This window comes from Talpa occidentalis, unplaced genomic scaffold, assembly GCF_014898055.3.
Source record: "Talpa occidentalis isolate TD23 unplaced genomic scaffold, MPIMG_talOcc4v2.1 talOcc4.10, whole genome shotgun sequence".
NCBI lineage: Eukaryota > Metazoa > Chordata > Mammalia > Eulipotyphla > Talpidae > Talpa > Talpa occidentalis.
Window position 1 is genome coordinate 69155909 of NW_023600993.1, and position 18403 is coordinate 69174311.

At 38.5% G+C, this 18403-nt stretch overlaps 1 protein-coding gene across 2 annotated transcripts in view; it reads right to left on the bottom strand.

Moving 5' to 3' along the window:
* Positions 1 to 15233, bottom strand: part of KIZ (kizuna centrosomal protein) — a 122805-nt gene extending 107572 nt beyond the window's left edge. For both annotated transcript variants that reach the window (XM_037493899.2, XM_037493911.2), the window contains exons 1-3: positions 15051 to 15233; positions 9528 to 9590; positions 7387 to 7549 (exon numbers count right to left, since the gene is read on the bottom strand). In XM_037493899.2, the coding sequence (XP_037349796.1) occupies positions 7387 to 7549; positions 9528 to 9590; positions 15051 to 15139 (315 nt within the window). In that variant the 5' untranslated portion in view covers positions 15140 to 15233. The remainder of the gene's footprint in view (positions 1 to 7386; positions 7550 to 9527; positions 9591 to 15050) is intronic.
* Between the last annotated feature and the right edge of the window lie 3170 nt (positions 15234 to 18403).

The following is an 18403-nucleotide window of genomic DNA, read 5'->3' on the forward strand; positions in this document are numbered from 1 at the left end:
GACACAGATCAATGGAATACAATTGAAAGTCCAGAAATAAACCTACACTTACATGGACAGTTAAACTACAACAAAGGGGACAAGCTGTACAATGGAGAAAGTATTTTCAATAACAGGACAGTCACATGCAAAAGAAAGAAAGTAGTGTTGCCAGTCTCTCACACCATACACAAGTTGGATTAAAAAGTTGGATATAGGGCCTTCCTGGTGGTGCAGGCAGTTGAGCACAGTACTGTGAAGCTATCTGCATCCTCTGCAGTGCAGGTTTGATCCTAGCTGGCCATGAGGATACCCACATGGCGTGGTGGACATCTCCTGTCTTGCCCGCTGCTCCCCTCGGCAGTGTATTTCAGTCAGTCTGCCTTTTCTGTTCCCTGCTCTGTCTCTAGTGAAGCCTCTCATCCCCACCCCCGCACACCTGGGCTGTACCCCGGTTCTTATATAAATAAATCTTAAAAAAAAAAAAACTTGGATATAAGACCAAAAACCATAAAATACATAGAATAAAACATTCCATGACACTGGCTTCAAAGATGTCTCATTTCAAGAGTAAGGAAAACAAAAGCAAAAATAAACAAATGGAACTATATCAAACTAAAAAGCTTTCTTACAGCAAAAGCATCATGAAAATGAAAATTCTACTGAAAGGGAGAAAATATTTGTATAGCATACATACAACAAGGGGCTAATATTCATGATATACTCATATAACCCAATAAACAGGAAAAAAATAAAAAATGGGTAGAAGAGTTAAATAGACACTTCTCCAAATAAGACATACAGATGACAATAGGCACATGAAAAAAAGGGTCATCATCACTTATCCTCAGGGAAATGCAAATCAAAACCACAGAGACACTGTCTCATACCCATGAGAATGGCCCATATCAAAAACACCAGAAACAACAGGTGTTAGGATGGGGGAGAAAAGAAATCCTCAAACACTGTTGATGGGAATGTAAACTGGTCCAGTTCCTATGGAAGACAGTGTGAAGGTTTCTCAAAAGACTAAAAATAGATTAGCTATATTATTCAACAGTTCCACCCCTCAATATCTACCCAAAGAATACAAAAACACTAATTCAAAGAGATACATGCATTCCGTTCATTGTAGCACTATTTGCAACAGTCAATTATAGAAAAAACCTAAGTGCCCAACAACATATGAGTGGATTAAGAAGAAATGGCATATTGTGCATACACAATGAAACACTATTCTGCTATAAAAAGATGAAATCTTGACATTTGCAACAACATGGGTGGAACTGGAAGTGATTATGCCAAGTGAAATATGTCAGAAGGAGAAAGACAAATACTAGACGATTTCAGTGAAATGTGGAACATAAAGAAACAAAACAAAGAAACTGACAAAACCAAACCAAAATGAGCCCTTGAAATCTGTCTGCACATTTGAGGCCAAGAGAAGGGGGGAATGCAGGTTGGGACAGTCCCCAAAAGGATGATGGGTACTTTGGTGGTATGTGTAGTGTGTTAACATACAGCTGAAGAAGTGTGATCTATGTACCTACATTATACACAGTGCTGTATACCAATACTACCTCAATTAAAAAAAAAAAAAGGATACAGGGCCTCCCTGATGGTGCAAGGGATTAAGACGCAACCTATGAAGCTATCCACAGCCACTGCAGCAAAAGTTTGATCCCCAGGCAGGGAGCTACCCACATGGCGCAGCAGACCTCTCCTATCTTTCCCATTGCTCTCCTCAGCAGTATATTTCAGTCAATCTGCCTGTTCTGTTCCCCCCTGTCTCTGGTGAATCCTCACACCTCCCACACCTCTGGCCTGTACCGCAGTTCTTGTACGCATAAATAAATATTAAAAAAAAAAAAAGATACACTCCAGAAAAGAATGATTAGCAGAGGAGCCAAATTTGCCACAGGTTTTTATATACTTCATCTTCATCTTTAAATTCTGGTTTTGCAACAGGATGACCAGGTTTTCCTGATTCTCTTGGAGATGTTTACAGGGGTCATGTCTAGGGTAAGTACCACAGCAAATATTGGTGGTGCCAGGAATCTGCCTTTTATTTGGAAATTGGTGATTGAACAGTGGCTCCTGGAGAGCCTTATGAAAGGAATGTTGCTCTATTACAACTTTCCCAGGTCAGTGTACTCTCACAGGGTTCAATGTTTAGAACATAAAATATAGTACTTTCTTAATGGGGATACTACTATTGAGAGAATGAAAATAAGCAACACACAGCAGTGCTAGTTGCTACAATGTCCATTCTTCTATTTCTTTCCTAGACACAAAACCTCTGATTTTCAGGCGGTCACATTGTGGCCCAGTACAAAGACCACTTTCCCAGGCTTCTTTGTGGCTATTGATGGCTGTATGATTAGATTCAGATGAATGGGATGTTAGCAAGATTAATGTATACTTTAAACGAAGGGGCAGGACCACTACTTCCTATTTCCGTTTTCCTGGCAGAAATATTGATGTGATAGCTGGATCTTGAATAGCTCTCTGAGACTATGAGGAAAAAACTAGAGGTTGAGAATAATATTGCAGGAATATAGAAGGAGGCTGAAACCATAATGATGGTAGTGCCACCATTCTGCCTGGGACTCAGATTTAACATCTCAAAGAAACTTCTAAGTTGTTTAGGCCTATAAATCTGGGGGACTGGGGTCTCCCTGGTGGTACAGGGGTTAAAGTCTCAACACTATCAAGCTATCACTAGCCACTGCGACATGGTGTAGCAGACCTCTCCTGTTTTGCTCTCTGCTCCTTCAGCAGTGTATTTCAGTGGATCTGCCTGTTATGCTCCCTACTCTGTCTCTGGTCAATCCTCTCACACACCCCCACACCTCTGGCCTAAACCCCAGTTCTTGTATGCATAAATAAGTAAAAATAAATCTTAAAAAAAATAAAATCTGGGGACCATTTTGAGATGGCATCAGGATACTTATATGTGTATGTGTATGTTTTTCTATATGTACACATGTATGCACACTCACAGTGCACACTCACAGTCACACAGAAAGAAGATGGGAAAAATATATACCAAAATGTTTGTTTTCTTCTTGACACGTTGCTATACTCAAAACTTTTTACTGAGCATGTGTTATTTCGAAACTCAGCAAAAATAAAGTCTAAGGAAAAAAAAGTTCCAGAAGTCAGTAGTCAGAATACATACATTTTTGATGTAAATATTAATAATTACATTTTTAACTAATTAATACAAAGTAAAAATAAAAATCAACAAGCAACTATAAACCAGAGACACACTACAGTGCGTGGGGGGAGGGGAGGGGAGAGGAAGGACTAGGGTCAAAATAAGGGGGGGGGGTGCAATTGTATGGGGAATATAACCAAAATGAAAATGCATACATTGTGCAAAAGTGAAAAATGATGTAAGAATTATATAAAATAAAATATTAATTAAAAAAAATTTAAAAAGAATACACACACACACAAAATAAAAACATTTGATTTCTCTCCCCCCCCAAAAAAAATTGCATCTTTAAATAACAGCATCTTCAAAATGTCTCTGCTATTAAACACAAATATTTCTGGGAAGGTAGACCATAAGGTATAATTAATACCACAGTAGTTTCCACATGGCTATTCATGATGCAAAGAAAACAAGACAAAAAATATGGAAGAGTTAATTTTCAGGGATGTCTTAATGCTTAGTGAGTGCTTATTATGTACCACATTAAAGATCAGATACTGTGCGCATTGAAATAATAAGACAAGGAGCTCATGGTGAGGTGGGAAAATAGACACATAAACAAAATACCATAAAGGACGTGTTTACTGAGATAAACACACATCTAAAGCTGGACAGAGGGAGAGGGGTCTTCTAAATGAAGGACCCAGGAGACAGTGTGGTGCTTTCAAGGAAATACAAATTAATCAACATGTTCATAATGTGGTGGTACATGTGAGTGAGTGAATGAATTGTGTGTGTGTAAGAGAACACAAATGTGTGGGAGATAAAGATACACAGAGACAAAGGAAGACATGGGAGTGGAGAGAGTAGAAGGGAAGAGATGGTGAATCTGGAGGAGACTGTGGTAGGAAGATCTGAGGGTAGGAGCAAGAGAAACAGCAACAGAGGAGCAAGGAGAGATGAAGAAGAGATGGGGACAGAGGGATAAGGTGGAAGGGGACACACTGGGGAGAGAAAATGTGCATACATCTGTACTTGTGTGAGAGACTGTGTACGAGTGTATTGGAGAGAGTGGGGGTGTGAGTGGGTCATAAAGCTGAAGCATCAAGGTTGTATACAGGCCAGCATCTGGGCTTTATTTTGATAAGGCTGAGCAAGCACTCAAGGATTTCAAGCAGAAGAGAGATAAGACTATCCTTTCCCACTTGAGGACCTTCCTTGACGTCCCTGATATGCTAACCCCATGCCTGACCCTTCAACGTGGGAGGTTAAAGCAGACATCATGTAAATCTTATGAGAAAGGTATTTTGTTTTTTGTTTTTTTTGTTTTTTTATAATAAATTTTATTTTTATATTCCCCATACAATTGCAACCCCCTTATTTTGACCCCAATCCCTCCCCTCCCCGCCCCCCACCCCCCATAGAGTGTCTCTGGTTCATAGTTCTTTGTTGATTTTGATTTTCACTTTCTTATAGTTATTCAATTTCCTGGTCCCTTATTTAAGTTTTCTAGATTCCTGCTATGAGTGAGACCATCCAGTATTTTTCTTTTTCTTTCTGGCTTATTTTGCTGAGCATGATCCCTTCCAGCGCCATCCATGTTGCTGCAAATTGCATGTGTTTATCTTTTTTGAATGCTGAGTAATATTCCATGGTGAATATGTACCACATCTTCTTGATGCAGTCATCTATTTTTGGGCATTTGGGTTGTTTCCAAAGCTTAGCTATTGTAAATTGTGCTGCTATAAACATAGGGGTGCAGGTGCTCTTTGGAATTGATGTTTCTGTGTCCTTTGGGTAAATACCTAGGAGTGGAATTGCTGGATCATATGGAAGCTCTATGTTTAGTAGGTCCAGAAATCTCCACACAGCTCTCCATAGTGGTTGGACCAGTTTGCACTCCCACCAACAGTGCAGGAGAGTTCCGAGAAAGGTATTTTGAATGATGATGTTCATAGCATATCATCAATGGATTCTAAGATCACTAGGTAAAAGACTATTGAGGAACAATTACGCAATGCTGGTCTACACCAAATCCCCAGTTTACAGGATTACAGGGGATGCTATACAATTTAATGATACCTCAGAGAAATAACCAGTTAAATTCAGAATGTGAGTCATTCTATATGGTTGGACTGCCTTCTTCAAAAGAGGAAGACTATGGGATACTAAAGTTTGAGTAAGAGATTTAAAAAGACACAATAACCAAATGTAATATGCAAATGCTAGTTGACTCCTGGTCAGGAAAAATAAAGGGACTTTTTGGGAGAACTGGAAAAATTAAAATATCAGCTAGATATCAAATGATATTATGGAGTTGTTACTAATTTTCCTAGGTGTGATACAGTATAATGATTATATAGGAGACTATCCTTGTTCTTAAGAGATATATACTCAAGTATTTAAAGGGAAAAACGTGATGGTGTCTGTAACATACTTGTAATGCTTCAGGAAAACACACATACGCACACACAGGGCAAATACAGCAAAGTAGTACAACTATTACATGTGGGTAGAAAGTATATAAATTGTATTAGTCCATTTGAGCTGCTCTAACAAAACATCACTGAATGGGTGGCTTATAAACAGAAGTGTATTGTCCATAGTTTTAGACTGAAAGTAAATGAGTGTGTGTGTATATATCTCAAGGCAGCAGCATGGTCACCTTCTGGTGAGATCTTTTTTCCTGGTTCATAGTTGGCACCTTCTCACTGTCTTTTTTTTTTTTTTTTAAGATTTATTTATTTATAAAAGCACTGGGTACAGTCAGAGGCACAGGAGGGTGAGAGAATTCACCAGAGCCAGAGCGGAGAGCAGAACAGGCAGACTGATGAAGTACACTGCTGAGGGGAGCAGAGGGCGGCAGGAGAGGTCTGCGCACCATGTGGGACTCTTGCCCAGCAGCCGGGGATGGAACTGGCACTGTAGAGGCTTCCGGCAGCTTCCCACCCCAGTGCTCAACCACTGCATCACCAGGGAGGCCCCGTCTTCTCACTGTCTTAACATGGTAGACAGGGGTAGGGATTCTTCTCAAGGCCCTTTTGTAATTCCATTCATGAGAACTTTATCTCCCAAGGATCCCACCTACTAATACCATTACCTTTAGGAGTTAGGATTTTGCATATTAATGGGGGATGGGGTGGAGAATGGGAGGAATACAAACATTCAGACCATAGCATGAATGTTCATTATAATAATTCTTTTAATTTTTCTGTATACTTGAAATTTTTACAATAAAGGCAGGGAGTAAACTACTAGTGTTAAAAAAAAAAAAAGTTGGGTTTTGTTCATTCATTTTACTTATTTACCACACATTAGTGAAAACAAGCTCTTTGACTGCCAAGAACAAAACAGTGGTTACCAGAAGGGAAGATGCAGTTGGGGGGGGAGGGGGGAGTAAACTGGGTAAAAAGGGTCAATTCTATGGTGATGGATGAGAACCAGACTTAGATGATGAGCATAATGTAGTATATACTGATGTTGAAATACATGTCTGTACATCTAAAACCTCTATGTTATAAATCAATGATATGTCAATATTAATTAACAGAATTTATTAAAATTCTGATAACAGAAAAAAACGAGAGGGGTGGGGGCTAGAGCCAACTCCTTAGTAATCAGTATTCAGTTTATTCAGTTGGGTTAGCTTGGGCAGCAACCCCTGACCAGTGCAAATGGTGGAACCAAAAAAAGGCCTGGCTCTTCATACTTGGTATGGTTTATGAAGCAAAAGGTTGCCAAGTGCCTTAATGGAATGGCGTGCCAGAATCAGAGAGGGCTGTAAAACTGAGGAGCAGGAAGACTAACTAGTTGGAGCCAGTTCTATTCCCCCAACATACTGCATGACCAGGGCACAGGAGCCCAGGCCACAGAAAGAGGCTATTTTAATGAAGGCAGGAAGTCTAATGTTGCTCAAACTCAATCACAGACAATAAATACTACATGCTTAGTGCTAAGCCAGGTACTGGTTAGTGACAATGCTTATTTTAAGTTAATTCTGCATCTGGTAAAAGTATAGATATTCCAACAATTCCTCAACTCAAGTAGCTATCTGAGAAAATACAATTTCATGTTCTCTTATCAAAATTTGGCCATGTGGTAATTGGTGTTGAAAACTCTCAGTTAATCTTATAGAAGAACAACTGAACATTAGTGATTGCTAGTGATCTGAACCTTACTGCCCACTGTTTCCCATTTTAACAACAACAATGAAAAAGATTTTTAAAAAGTACAAAACAGGATGTCACCTTCAGTTTTTGAAGCTTCTCTGTATTTGTGGTAAAGTGTCCAACATGAGCTTGGAAACGCTCAAACCGCTTCAAATATTCCTGATTTCGAATACGTGCCTTCTTTTCTGAATCACTTATTTCCTTCAGGTATTTCTTTAGTTTCACATACTTCAGTTTAATTCTAGAAAAATAAAAGTAGATTATTATGCAGTGAGGTTAGACTTTGACAAAGCTAAGGAGAATTTTCTATAACAAAATTGTTAATGAGATGATGTATTCTAAAATACTTTACCCAAACACTGACTGAAAGCTAAAGGATAAAACATATACATATGTTTTAGAGAGAAAATTAATGCAACATCACCGAGGTATCATATCTAGGGATAACTCTCCTGAAAAATGTATACAAGATCACATTATAACATTCACATAGTAGAGATTTAGATGGATTTCTTTCTCAAAATTAAATTAATTTCAAGAGCAGAGTCTATGTGGGCATGTTCAGGTGAGTAGCAGATTAGCATTATTTTATATCACAGGCAATTTCAAAACTTCCTGTTCATAATGAAATAGAAACAAACCATAAACCATAATGCACAACACTAAGAAATTTTGAAATTTAAAATACCAAAGCAGCTCTTATTTAGATAGTATAAAACTTTTTTCTAGAAATTGCAACAACATAATAAATTATTAACATCTTTTATAATAATATATGGACTATATACTTCCATTTAAATTGTGAAAAATCTTTAGACACTCTCTTCCAAAGTGTAAGATTAAAAGACACAGTGGATAATTCCTCCATTCTTCTCATGGAACCAACACTAATTCTAGCTCTACCTTTACAAGTATTTAAATAATAAAAGGGTACCAGGTATGTATGATTTCCATTATTGGCCCAATAAATATTTTGACTTTTTTTATCAAGCAAAAATAAATTAAAAATCACAAAAATCTTCACCCTCAAAAACAAATTTGCAAAAGGTACCAGAAATGTTAAAAAATAATCAACAACAGGCCTTAAATTCTACCCTTAAGATGATAATTTAAAAAAAAATCTTCCTTTGGGAAAAATCAGATTGACACAGCCATGTTAGAAAATCCTGTCTTCAGGAAACAAGAGGCTAAGAAAGGGAACCAAACTGGTAGTTTCTTTTCTTACTCCCACCCTTACCACAACCACGTGCCAGGAAGCGTACAAAAACAGTTGCAGGAAAAGTCTAAACTGTCTTCTGGCCCTTTAGCTATATACTAGAAAAATGGAAACTGCCATGGAGCCTCTCAGACTTGGACCCAAGGCTAGGGCATCATAACACTGCTAGTTCTTCTACCATATCAGTGGCTCCTCTAGTCTCTTCCAGAGTTATTAAAGACATATGGCTATCTGCCCTGACTGATAACTATGGAATCACAAATCTTAAAGTCAAAAAATAATTTTAAAGGTAAGTGGATGTGATGGGGGATATAGTTTTAAAGTATTCTTGGCTTCTTTCTCTTCTGGATGAGATAGTCTCATTTCTCACTCATATTATGATTGTGGATAAATCACAATTTAATGCTATCATAGCCAGACAGTTTTCATGTGAATAACATTGGAAGTAACACTATAAATTTAACTTAAAGATATTGATAAGTTCTCATAAAACAAAATTAAAGACATTAAAAAGTTAGATTTTAATGTTAAAGTAAGTAATCAAAAAGGATAACATGCATATTATCCACCCATCATAATCACATTAGTAGTCATTGTCATATATCCAAGAATAAATAAGACACCACATAACTTTCTACAATTTGTGAAAGGTCAGTTCCTTTAATTATGCTTTAATTGCTCCATAGGTTCCATGTGTTTAAGCTGTGGCCAAAAAGAGAAGACTTTAATGTATCTTACACCTAAGAGATTAAGCAGAATAGATTCCTAAAATAACATAAATATCAATAATAAGAGAATTTTTCTTATACTAATTTTTACCAAATTTATTCTTACATTTGATAGTAATAATATTAAATTACAGTGTTGCAAAATAAGAGGCACATTAGAAATAAGAAAATGGTAAAAATATTGTAATTATGGTATTTATAATACAAATTAGGGTTAAGTTTTTATTAACATGCAAATTAGCTTTGAAATGGTTGTCACCATTGTCATCTCTTACCTACATACATCAGACTGCTTATATTCATAAAGTTTCTTTTCCAGGTCCAATCTCTTCTTTTCACTGTAATACAGAAAGAAAATATTGTATGTATAATTGCACTGATAAGAAATAGGCAGTCAGATTTAGAACACGATCTCCTTTGAAATCACAACTTTGTGAGAATATTTCTTTAGTCTAAGAAACAGAAAATGCCAGCTGCATTTGAATCTCAAGATACAAAAATACTTGGCAGTCACCAGGGCAGTCTAAAAAGCAAAAAAAGATACTGATAGGAAACAAAAAACCCAAGATACTCAAAGTAAATAGAGAAATGCAGAAAGGAAAGACTGGAAAAAAGGTTTATTCATTCAGAAAGTATTTCTTTCTTTCTTTTTTTTTTTTTTTTTGTGGGACCCTCGCCTCGCAGCCCAGCGCTCAACCGCTGCACCAGCAGGGGAGGCCCCAGAAAGTATTTCTTGAGTGCCAAGAACTATTGGAGGACTTGAGACTAATCTGGTGAACAAGCCAGCCAAGGACTCCACTTGTCAGGGTAATATTCTAAGAAAAAGGGCAGATGATTAAAAAGAAATACAGGCAGAAGAGAGATGGTCAGGTTTCTCTGAGTTGCTGGAATTTTGAGCAATGGGTGTTCCACCAAGTCTAGACACAAATCTACCTTGAATTGAAGCCTAGTGGCTTGTTCTGTTCCCAATGGGACAGACTGGTTGGAAGGAGGTAGTATGATCCAGGTAGGAAGAGCCATGTAGGAAGAGGTATCTGAACAGTAGATCTAGCCTCATTCACAATTAGTGAAGACCAGAGGTCCCCTAACACAGTCATTTTAAATTTGGGGGAATTCCTTTATACAACTTTATAACAGCTAGATTTGTCACTGACTGCTATTCCCTGAAGCTACTACCAATAAAGAAAGTCTATGATGCTTAGGTAAGTGTCAGCAGTAAGCTGGACGTCAAAGCTTACTCAGCTCACCCAGCTGCCTCAGCAACAGGTAGAGGAAACTGGGGATCAGAGGATGTAGCAGCAAACCAATGGGCTAGAAGGTTAAACTACTGAATAGGAAGCCATGCCAAACCCCAAAAAACAGTCCTTGGGAAATTTAACCACAGAATGCTCTACTTGGCCACCATAAAACCAGTAGCCTCAATCCTCTCTAACTGAAGCCAAATTGCTAATACAAATTAATAAAGGCCAGATGAGGTAACAATGTGTGAGAGAAAATTGCTAAAATAAAGCAAAAACTGTGAATCAAAGGCAAGGAATCCAATAGAAGGTAAGCTCAGGTTGGCCTCCTATGGGAAAAGGACTGAGGCCACATTCTACTTGGGAGCTCTTAGTATTTTCTATTTTCCTTCATATATATTTTTCCCTTTATGAAAAAATTCAAAAAGTTATTCTATTAATTACATCACAGGTTAAGTTTCTTTACTTATCATAATCTAGAATGGAAGCACCATTTAACCAAAATTCTTTTAATGGAAAATGGGGCCCAAATCCAAACACCAAATCTTTGCTTGGGGAACACTATCTCTTCATTGGCTGGGGTATGTCTATGTTAAAAATGCAAAAAAAAAAAAAAGGAAAAATGATATATAAACAAAAAATGTTAATACCTTCACACAGGTATTTCTCATTAATAAGGCTGAATTTAGAAGTAAAGGGAATAAGGCATAATTGCTCCCATGTTAGAAATTTTTATTAATCACATTTCCCCCTTTCAAGGTTTCATGATCAATTGTCTACTCAGTCCACGAAAAATGAAATATGCACAATTTGTCATTAGATTATAAGGGAAGACAGACCCTTAAGCGCAAATGACCTTACGCCCTGATGTCATTCTTGCTAAGAAAGCAAGACCAAAGTCTGGCCATGAGTAACCATCAGATGAACCCAGCTAGAGAATAACTGCTAGGAACAGGAGAGAGACAGAGAAAGACAGAGGAATAATTCCAGACTGGGAGATACTGAAGAGACAACGGCAACCCCATGCAACATGGGTTCACAGATGGAATTCTGGACCAGAAAAGGAAAAAGATAGTACGACAGGTGGTGGAACTTGATTGGGGTCTGCGGACTGGTATATCAATGTGGACTTCCTAGTTTGGAAAGTTCCATGGTGATCATGTAAGAGAATATCCTTGGTCTTTGGAACTACACACTAGGAGTGATGGTGCATACCTGCATTCTCAAATGTTTCGGAAAAGACAAATAACTTTAGATAGCTAGGATGATAGATAGAAAGAGAAAAAATAAAATGTAATGAAAAGTTAAGAGCTGAGGAATCTGGGTAAGGAGAATATTAGAGATCTTTGTCCTATACTTAAAACTTAAAGTTTGAAATTATTTCAAAATAATTTCTAAAACTCACCTATGACTCATAGTGAAAGGGACCACAGTCACTTTGGGAATCTACTGCCTTCTATAAGCAGCAAGTTCTCTTAAATAATAAAAATAAATTTTCCTTGTTTTTGCTCTCCCTTCAATAGGTACAGATCCATTGGTCACATTTCTTCACTATCAAGATGCTTTATACAATGAAAACCCAGAATCAAATACCCCCTGGCATTCCATTCCAGGGGAAATAATGTTAATTTCATTAACTTCATTTCAAGCCCAATTTCTAACCTCTTCCACATGGTGCCTCATCCACATGGTGCCTCTTTCACATCTGTTTTAAATTTAATACTTAACACCAGATATTTATCCTAATAAAAAGCCACAGAAGGATCACCTTGCAGTTCTTACATATTAAAACTCTATTTCAGATTTGAAATATCTACCTCAAGGATGTGTACTCATAGTCTAAGGTTTCAGTCCCCTGACCCTCTTTCAAAGTTTTACACAGCTGGACAGTAGTTATGGGGTTAGGTTTTTCCTTTTAAGCCACTTATTCTGTTTTTGCCTCAATATCATCTTCACCTTTACTCAATATATTAACGTCGATTTCTGGACTATTTTTCCACCCCGAATTAATACTGGCATTGAAAAAACTGGAGCTGGTTAATGGGCCTTTTAAAGGGATGTTTTTATATAATTGCAAGTGTCAATTCTACTTAAATGTTTCTGCCATGCTTGTGGCACTATGCACACCTGAACAAACCATTCCATCAGGCTCTCTTAGATTCACTGACCACAATTCAGTGAACCATTGTAATCATATTGAGGATATAAAATTATATCCTACAACAACTTGAACAAGAAACATACCAGTTACAAGGGAAAAATCATTAGACTAGCTAACAGTTTAAAGACCCTCCTCTAAGAAGGCCAGGAAAGGCAAGTGTTATGATATCTTTCACTCTCTGGTAATTTCTGGACTGATAAGGCAGCTGTGACTACTCAGAGCAGCAGTCTTTGAAGTGACTCTGGAATTTTAGGGGAAAATGGTCCTTGTGGTCACTGGAATTGGTTGGAAAAAACCAAATACCTTCAAATAGGACAATGATATTCATTACTTGTTACTTTGCAAAACTACAACAGTCAATGTTTTTATACCTTGAGACTCATTACTACAGAAGCAAAGAAACAAAAATTTGTGGACTTACTTTACATATTAGTCAAGGCCCCTCATTTCTGGTAAAGAACCAAGGTTTAGAGAAGCTGAACAACCTGCACAGGGTCACACAACTGTTCCTGGACTAGAAGCCAAGTTTCCACATCTCTACTACAGTTTTCTCTGTATCCAAAGTTATTTGCTTCTATATTTACTAGCAATGCACTAGAGTTAGTTATGGACTTTTTAAGTGAAAAATGAATACACACAGCAAAGATTTATACTGATTTAAAAGCAAAACTAACTTTCAAATGCAGAACCATGATGAATAGGCTATAAAATTTGGTTCAAATTCCTTACATAATTTCAACAGCTTCATCTTGCTTTATAATTAAAGCAATAAGTATTAAATATAAAGTGAGTAATAATCATTACACAGTTATTATACCATAAGGACTATAAAACAGCCAGGTGTTGCCCACACAGTAAGCAAATATGCTAACTCACAATTAACTTAGGTCAAAAAAGAATGCCATTTGAACCAGTTAACATTTTTAAATCAGTGCTTGAGCTAAAAGATACAAATAACTTAAAGGCCTGGGAGTAACTAAGAATAAGCTACTCTTCTAACAGAACAGAGTCAAAACTTGAACTATACTGATGCACAGAGCAAAGTCTGTCTTTTAATTATCAGATATGCATGGATATTTAATACCATCTTTGAAATATCACACTATCCACTTTTCCTGGTTTCTGGAAAATGGTCATTATTAAGGGACAGTGTATGACTACTAGGTTCTATATAAGAAATTAATAAATTCTGCAAAATGCTGGTTGACTTTGGGATTTTTTTTTCCAGTCATTCAACCAACATTTATCAAACACCTCCTCCACTTCAGACATCCTATTAAGAGATTAAGAACCAACTAAATGTGGTTCCTTTCCCATAGGAATCCTCAGTCTAGGCAGGGAACAAGTAACTTACCATTAGAGTGCTGTAAGAATGCTGAGGTAGCTTAAGTTAAGGAATGGGTTGAACAATACTTGAAGACACAGCAAAGGCACCACAGGAAGTAATTATTTTTTTAAAGTTGGAGGTAGGAATTCACTGGGTTAGGTGAGTGGTGGTATGTCAAAAAAAAAAAAAAGATGTATAAAAGAATTAAGGGGTAAAGTATGATGAGGACAATTGAGGTCTGTTGTAGATATTTTTTAAATATTTGACAAGAATTAAATCTGGCATAAGATGAAAATAATTCCTTTTCAAAACCATTCACTTCTGCCTTTCCCTTAATGTTACTTTTGAATTGTCACATATATAGCTGTCCCCTTCACTAAAATGATTTTGTAACTTTTAACACTCACTAAATGTGTCGTTTATCAAGAGATCCAAAAATCTATTTCCGAAAATCTATTTCAACAAATGAGATTTCCAATTCCACCTAGTTTAGCGGCTAAATAATAGTTTCAACAACTCAGCTTTCCTGTGATTATAGTAAATAGCGTTATAATTTTCTCTATGTTTCTTAGATCTAGCTGTTTTCAGTGGTTCTCATATTTCATATCTTAATCAAGGCATTATGAACCCTGTGGAAGCTGAACTCCGGCTAGAAATGTCAACTCTTCGTTGGCAATCTGGCCCCCCCAAAGTCTCCTGCATTTAAATAGGGACATATGTTTGACATTTTCTCTCTCTCTCTCTCTCTCAGTACCTTGCACTGTAACTGTCAGGTGGGATGACAAATGATAATTTTAAGAGACTGGGGAGGAGGCGTGTAAAACGCACTAGAGAAATTCACCAGGCTTGATTGAAAGTGACAGGCTGGAAGGCAAATTCAGTGATGCGGGCCCCATCCTCCAGCTGGAGGCTTCCAATCAGCCAGGAGTCTATGGTAACCTGTGGTCGAGGCCCCAGCGGGAGCCTGGGCACCTGGCGAGACAACGCGGCCCACAGGAGAAGTAACAGGGGTAAGGCACCAGCAAACCCGCGTCGCGGGCCGACTCCCGTCCCCGCCCCGGGTAGGCCGTACCTGTCCCTCAGCCCTTGCTGGAGGTGGCCCAGCCTCTCGTAGTAGTCGGGACTCGTCTGGGGCACGGACGTTGCGGCGGCTGGGTGCATGCCGCCGCCCGGCTGGCTACGCTCTACCTCCGGACTTCAGCGGGACCGAGTTGTCCAAGGCGACCGCCCCACCATGCACCGCGGGTAAACACGGCAGCAGCCGCAAGCAAGGGGCGGGGCGGGGGCGGGGCGCCGCGAGTGGGCGGGGCGGGAGGCAGTAAAGGGGCGGGGCGCCGTGGAGGGGCGGGGCGGGAAGGGACGCCAGTCATCCCAAGAGGGCAGAACGAAGCACCTCTGCGGTGCTGGGCTGCCCTTGCTCTAGGCTCGGCGCGGGTCGTCTCCTGCCTGACTCTTCCGGCTCCCTTCGCCTCATCCTTCGGAATTCACACTGGAGACGCTCTAGCCCGCCAGCAGACAGGCACTTCTCACGGAAAAGTCAGAAGTCGGTTTCTTATCGCCCCACCCCCCCCTTTTGGGTAGAGGATGGAGCTTGACTGAGCAATTCACGTGATCATTTTCTCCTTCAGTCTCAAACAGCATTAATTTTACAAAGTGTATTCTTTCCTTTCATCTCACCACCTCTTGGCCCCTGTCTCCCCAGGTTTCGCTGAGTGCCAGGCACTGTGCTAAGCTTTTATTTCCTTACCAGCACTTCAAAACAAAACACCACAGAAAGACAAAACCCAAAACACTAAGCAGCTATGCTTAACCCTGTCTGTAGAACAACCCATTACTGGAAAATCTCTGGTGACTTTAACTCTGCGGTTAATGCTGCAGGTCACATTACTGTTGGAGACCCCAGGAACCTGCAGTCCTGAAACAAGAAGGCCATTGAGATTGTGGGAATGCTGGTCAGCATGGGCCAGAAAGCTGACCCGTGTGCAGACCATGATGTCCGTCCTTGGATCAGCGAAACTGAGCGTGAGAAAAGAGCAATTTGATTATGCAGACCCTTGACCGTGAATGTGTGTCAGAACAGTGCTGAATACTAAGAAATAAGAAAATAAATCATTGTTCTGTAGTTCTGCTTATCCTGTATCTTACTTTCTAACTTTGTTGTTTCTGCTAATAAAAGCTGTGGTGGGCTGAGGAGGACAGAGGAGATCTTGAATCTCTCTCCCCAGCCGCCCTTTCAAACATCTCAAGACAAGACTCAGGCCCTCATCCTTTTGCCTTGGCTATCGGTGACACATTACTGATTGGTGAAAAGGGAACGTTGCTAACTATTTGTTTATGAAGCAGATACTTGTTTGTGCGGACATAGCTCAGTGGACAAACACTGTGTAGAAACTTTCAGCAGGGATTCTGGCGTTTGACTGCCTGGACTCAAATGTTCTTGTCTTCTGCCTCCTCTGTGATCCTGAGCAAGTCACCCCTCCAGAAGCTTGGGGTTCTTCATATGTAAAAATGGGGAGGCTGCTAGGACTCATCAGCGCCATTTTTCAATCATTACATTAATTATGTGTGTAAGTGTTTATAAGAGGGTCCAACACATAATAAGCATCAGTTTTCTTCTTCATCGTTATCATCATCACCCTAACTTGGGAGGAAAGTTTGCTGAAGAAAGACAACCATGTTCTAAAACCCAAAGGGCAGGAAAGGAAACAAACAAGCAAACAAAAAAGCAACTATAATGTTTCTTTAGTCTCTTATTCTTCTATGGTTTCTTGTCTCAGTCATTAATTGCATTTACTTATGTGCAAGGTGTTATTTAAACTTAATAAATTGATCATTTGCAGGAGAGATGCACCACTCAATGGTCAACAATATAAAATTATGGTATTACTCAGTCTTTCCTCCACTTTGCCAGGTCCAGGACAAGAGTACAAATGGAGACCCTCATACCATCTTTCAAAAGTATTTAAAAACTATAAATCAAAATGACAAACTTTAGATAAAAATAGGTAATCTTATCCTATCTTGTCCAAAGTACCTTCATAAGAACCTGGAAAGCCAGTCAGTTCAGTTCTCTCTCTTCTTCTCAGTGCACCAAATTATTTCCCACTCAGCCAACACCTCAGACTTCTACACTGAAAATGGGAATATGTCTCCCCGCAGTCTACAAGTCCCACCTCTGTCCTCATCACCATCTTAGCCTCCTTTTCACCATGCCTCAGGCCTAAAGGTGAGTGCACTTATGTACTTTGGAAAGGCGCTTGGGTCCTTCTGAGCAGGGAATGTCAGTGTGGTGGGTATACTAGAGGAGATGTGTGTGAGTCTGGAAGTGGACTAGAAGACAACAATGTCCCCTGGCCCTGGGGCTGCCTTGGCTTGTGTTAAGTGACATTACCAGAAAAGCCTCTATGATGATGTACAGAAGCCAGAGAAAGAGCCTTCCTGCTGTGGACTAAGGGTAGTACTGATGATACTTTTATTTAGTCATTATGACAAATAATTATAAGAAATTGGTTCCATGATAGCATACAAAGGTTTGCCTTATTGATTTTAATGCAAACACCATTTTGCTACTACTCTGGCTAAAAGAAATGTATATTTTGGGATATTTTATTTAGGTTCATTCTCACCCAGATTAATTTTTTAAGGGAGAAGAAATCTTCCAAAGAATTAATTTAACTAATTATTTTCAGCAAATACACAGAGTAAGCAGATGAAGCAGTCATTTAGAATTTCAAATTTTTATTATGCTATTTTAGGAGAGTCTAAAATTAAAAATAATTAAACAGTAAATAGATAACTTATAATAATTATAATCTGCATTATGTGGTTGATTTATTAATGACATATGACAAATCTAGATGGAGGACACCCTTTATTAACAGTAACACAGAGCAAACTAAATGAATGTTTCAAGAGTATTTATGCTAAAATTATGCATTCTAAATGGTGACAGACTTTCAACAAATGCAGTTTTTTCACTTTGAATATATAATTTTCTGGGACACTCACTTTTAATATTGCCCTTAAATATATGGGCAGAACTGATTTCTGTAAGCAGCATTGCTTTTAACATGTCTGGACCATGGGCCATAAAGTCTGATTAGATGGACGGGTGTCCTATTAGAAGGCATATAGGCTTATTTTTTAGAGGAGAAAAGGTTCAGGGCATGTATGGGACTTGGCCAAGGCATAAAGCTGGTAACCTATGTAATATTAATTAATCTACATCCAGAGATGGGTCACTAATGAAGCAAACAGCAATAAAAGCTAGTAGTTATATGGATCTTAGGATGAACCATATGGAATTGCTGTTTTTGTAACTCAAAAACAGTTGAATCACTAAATGAATAATTTGTATTGGAAATTTGCTGAAATTAGAATTTTACATTTTAAATGTAAGCACCATACAATTTTAAAATGAAATCT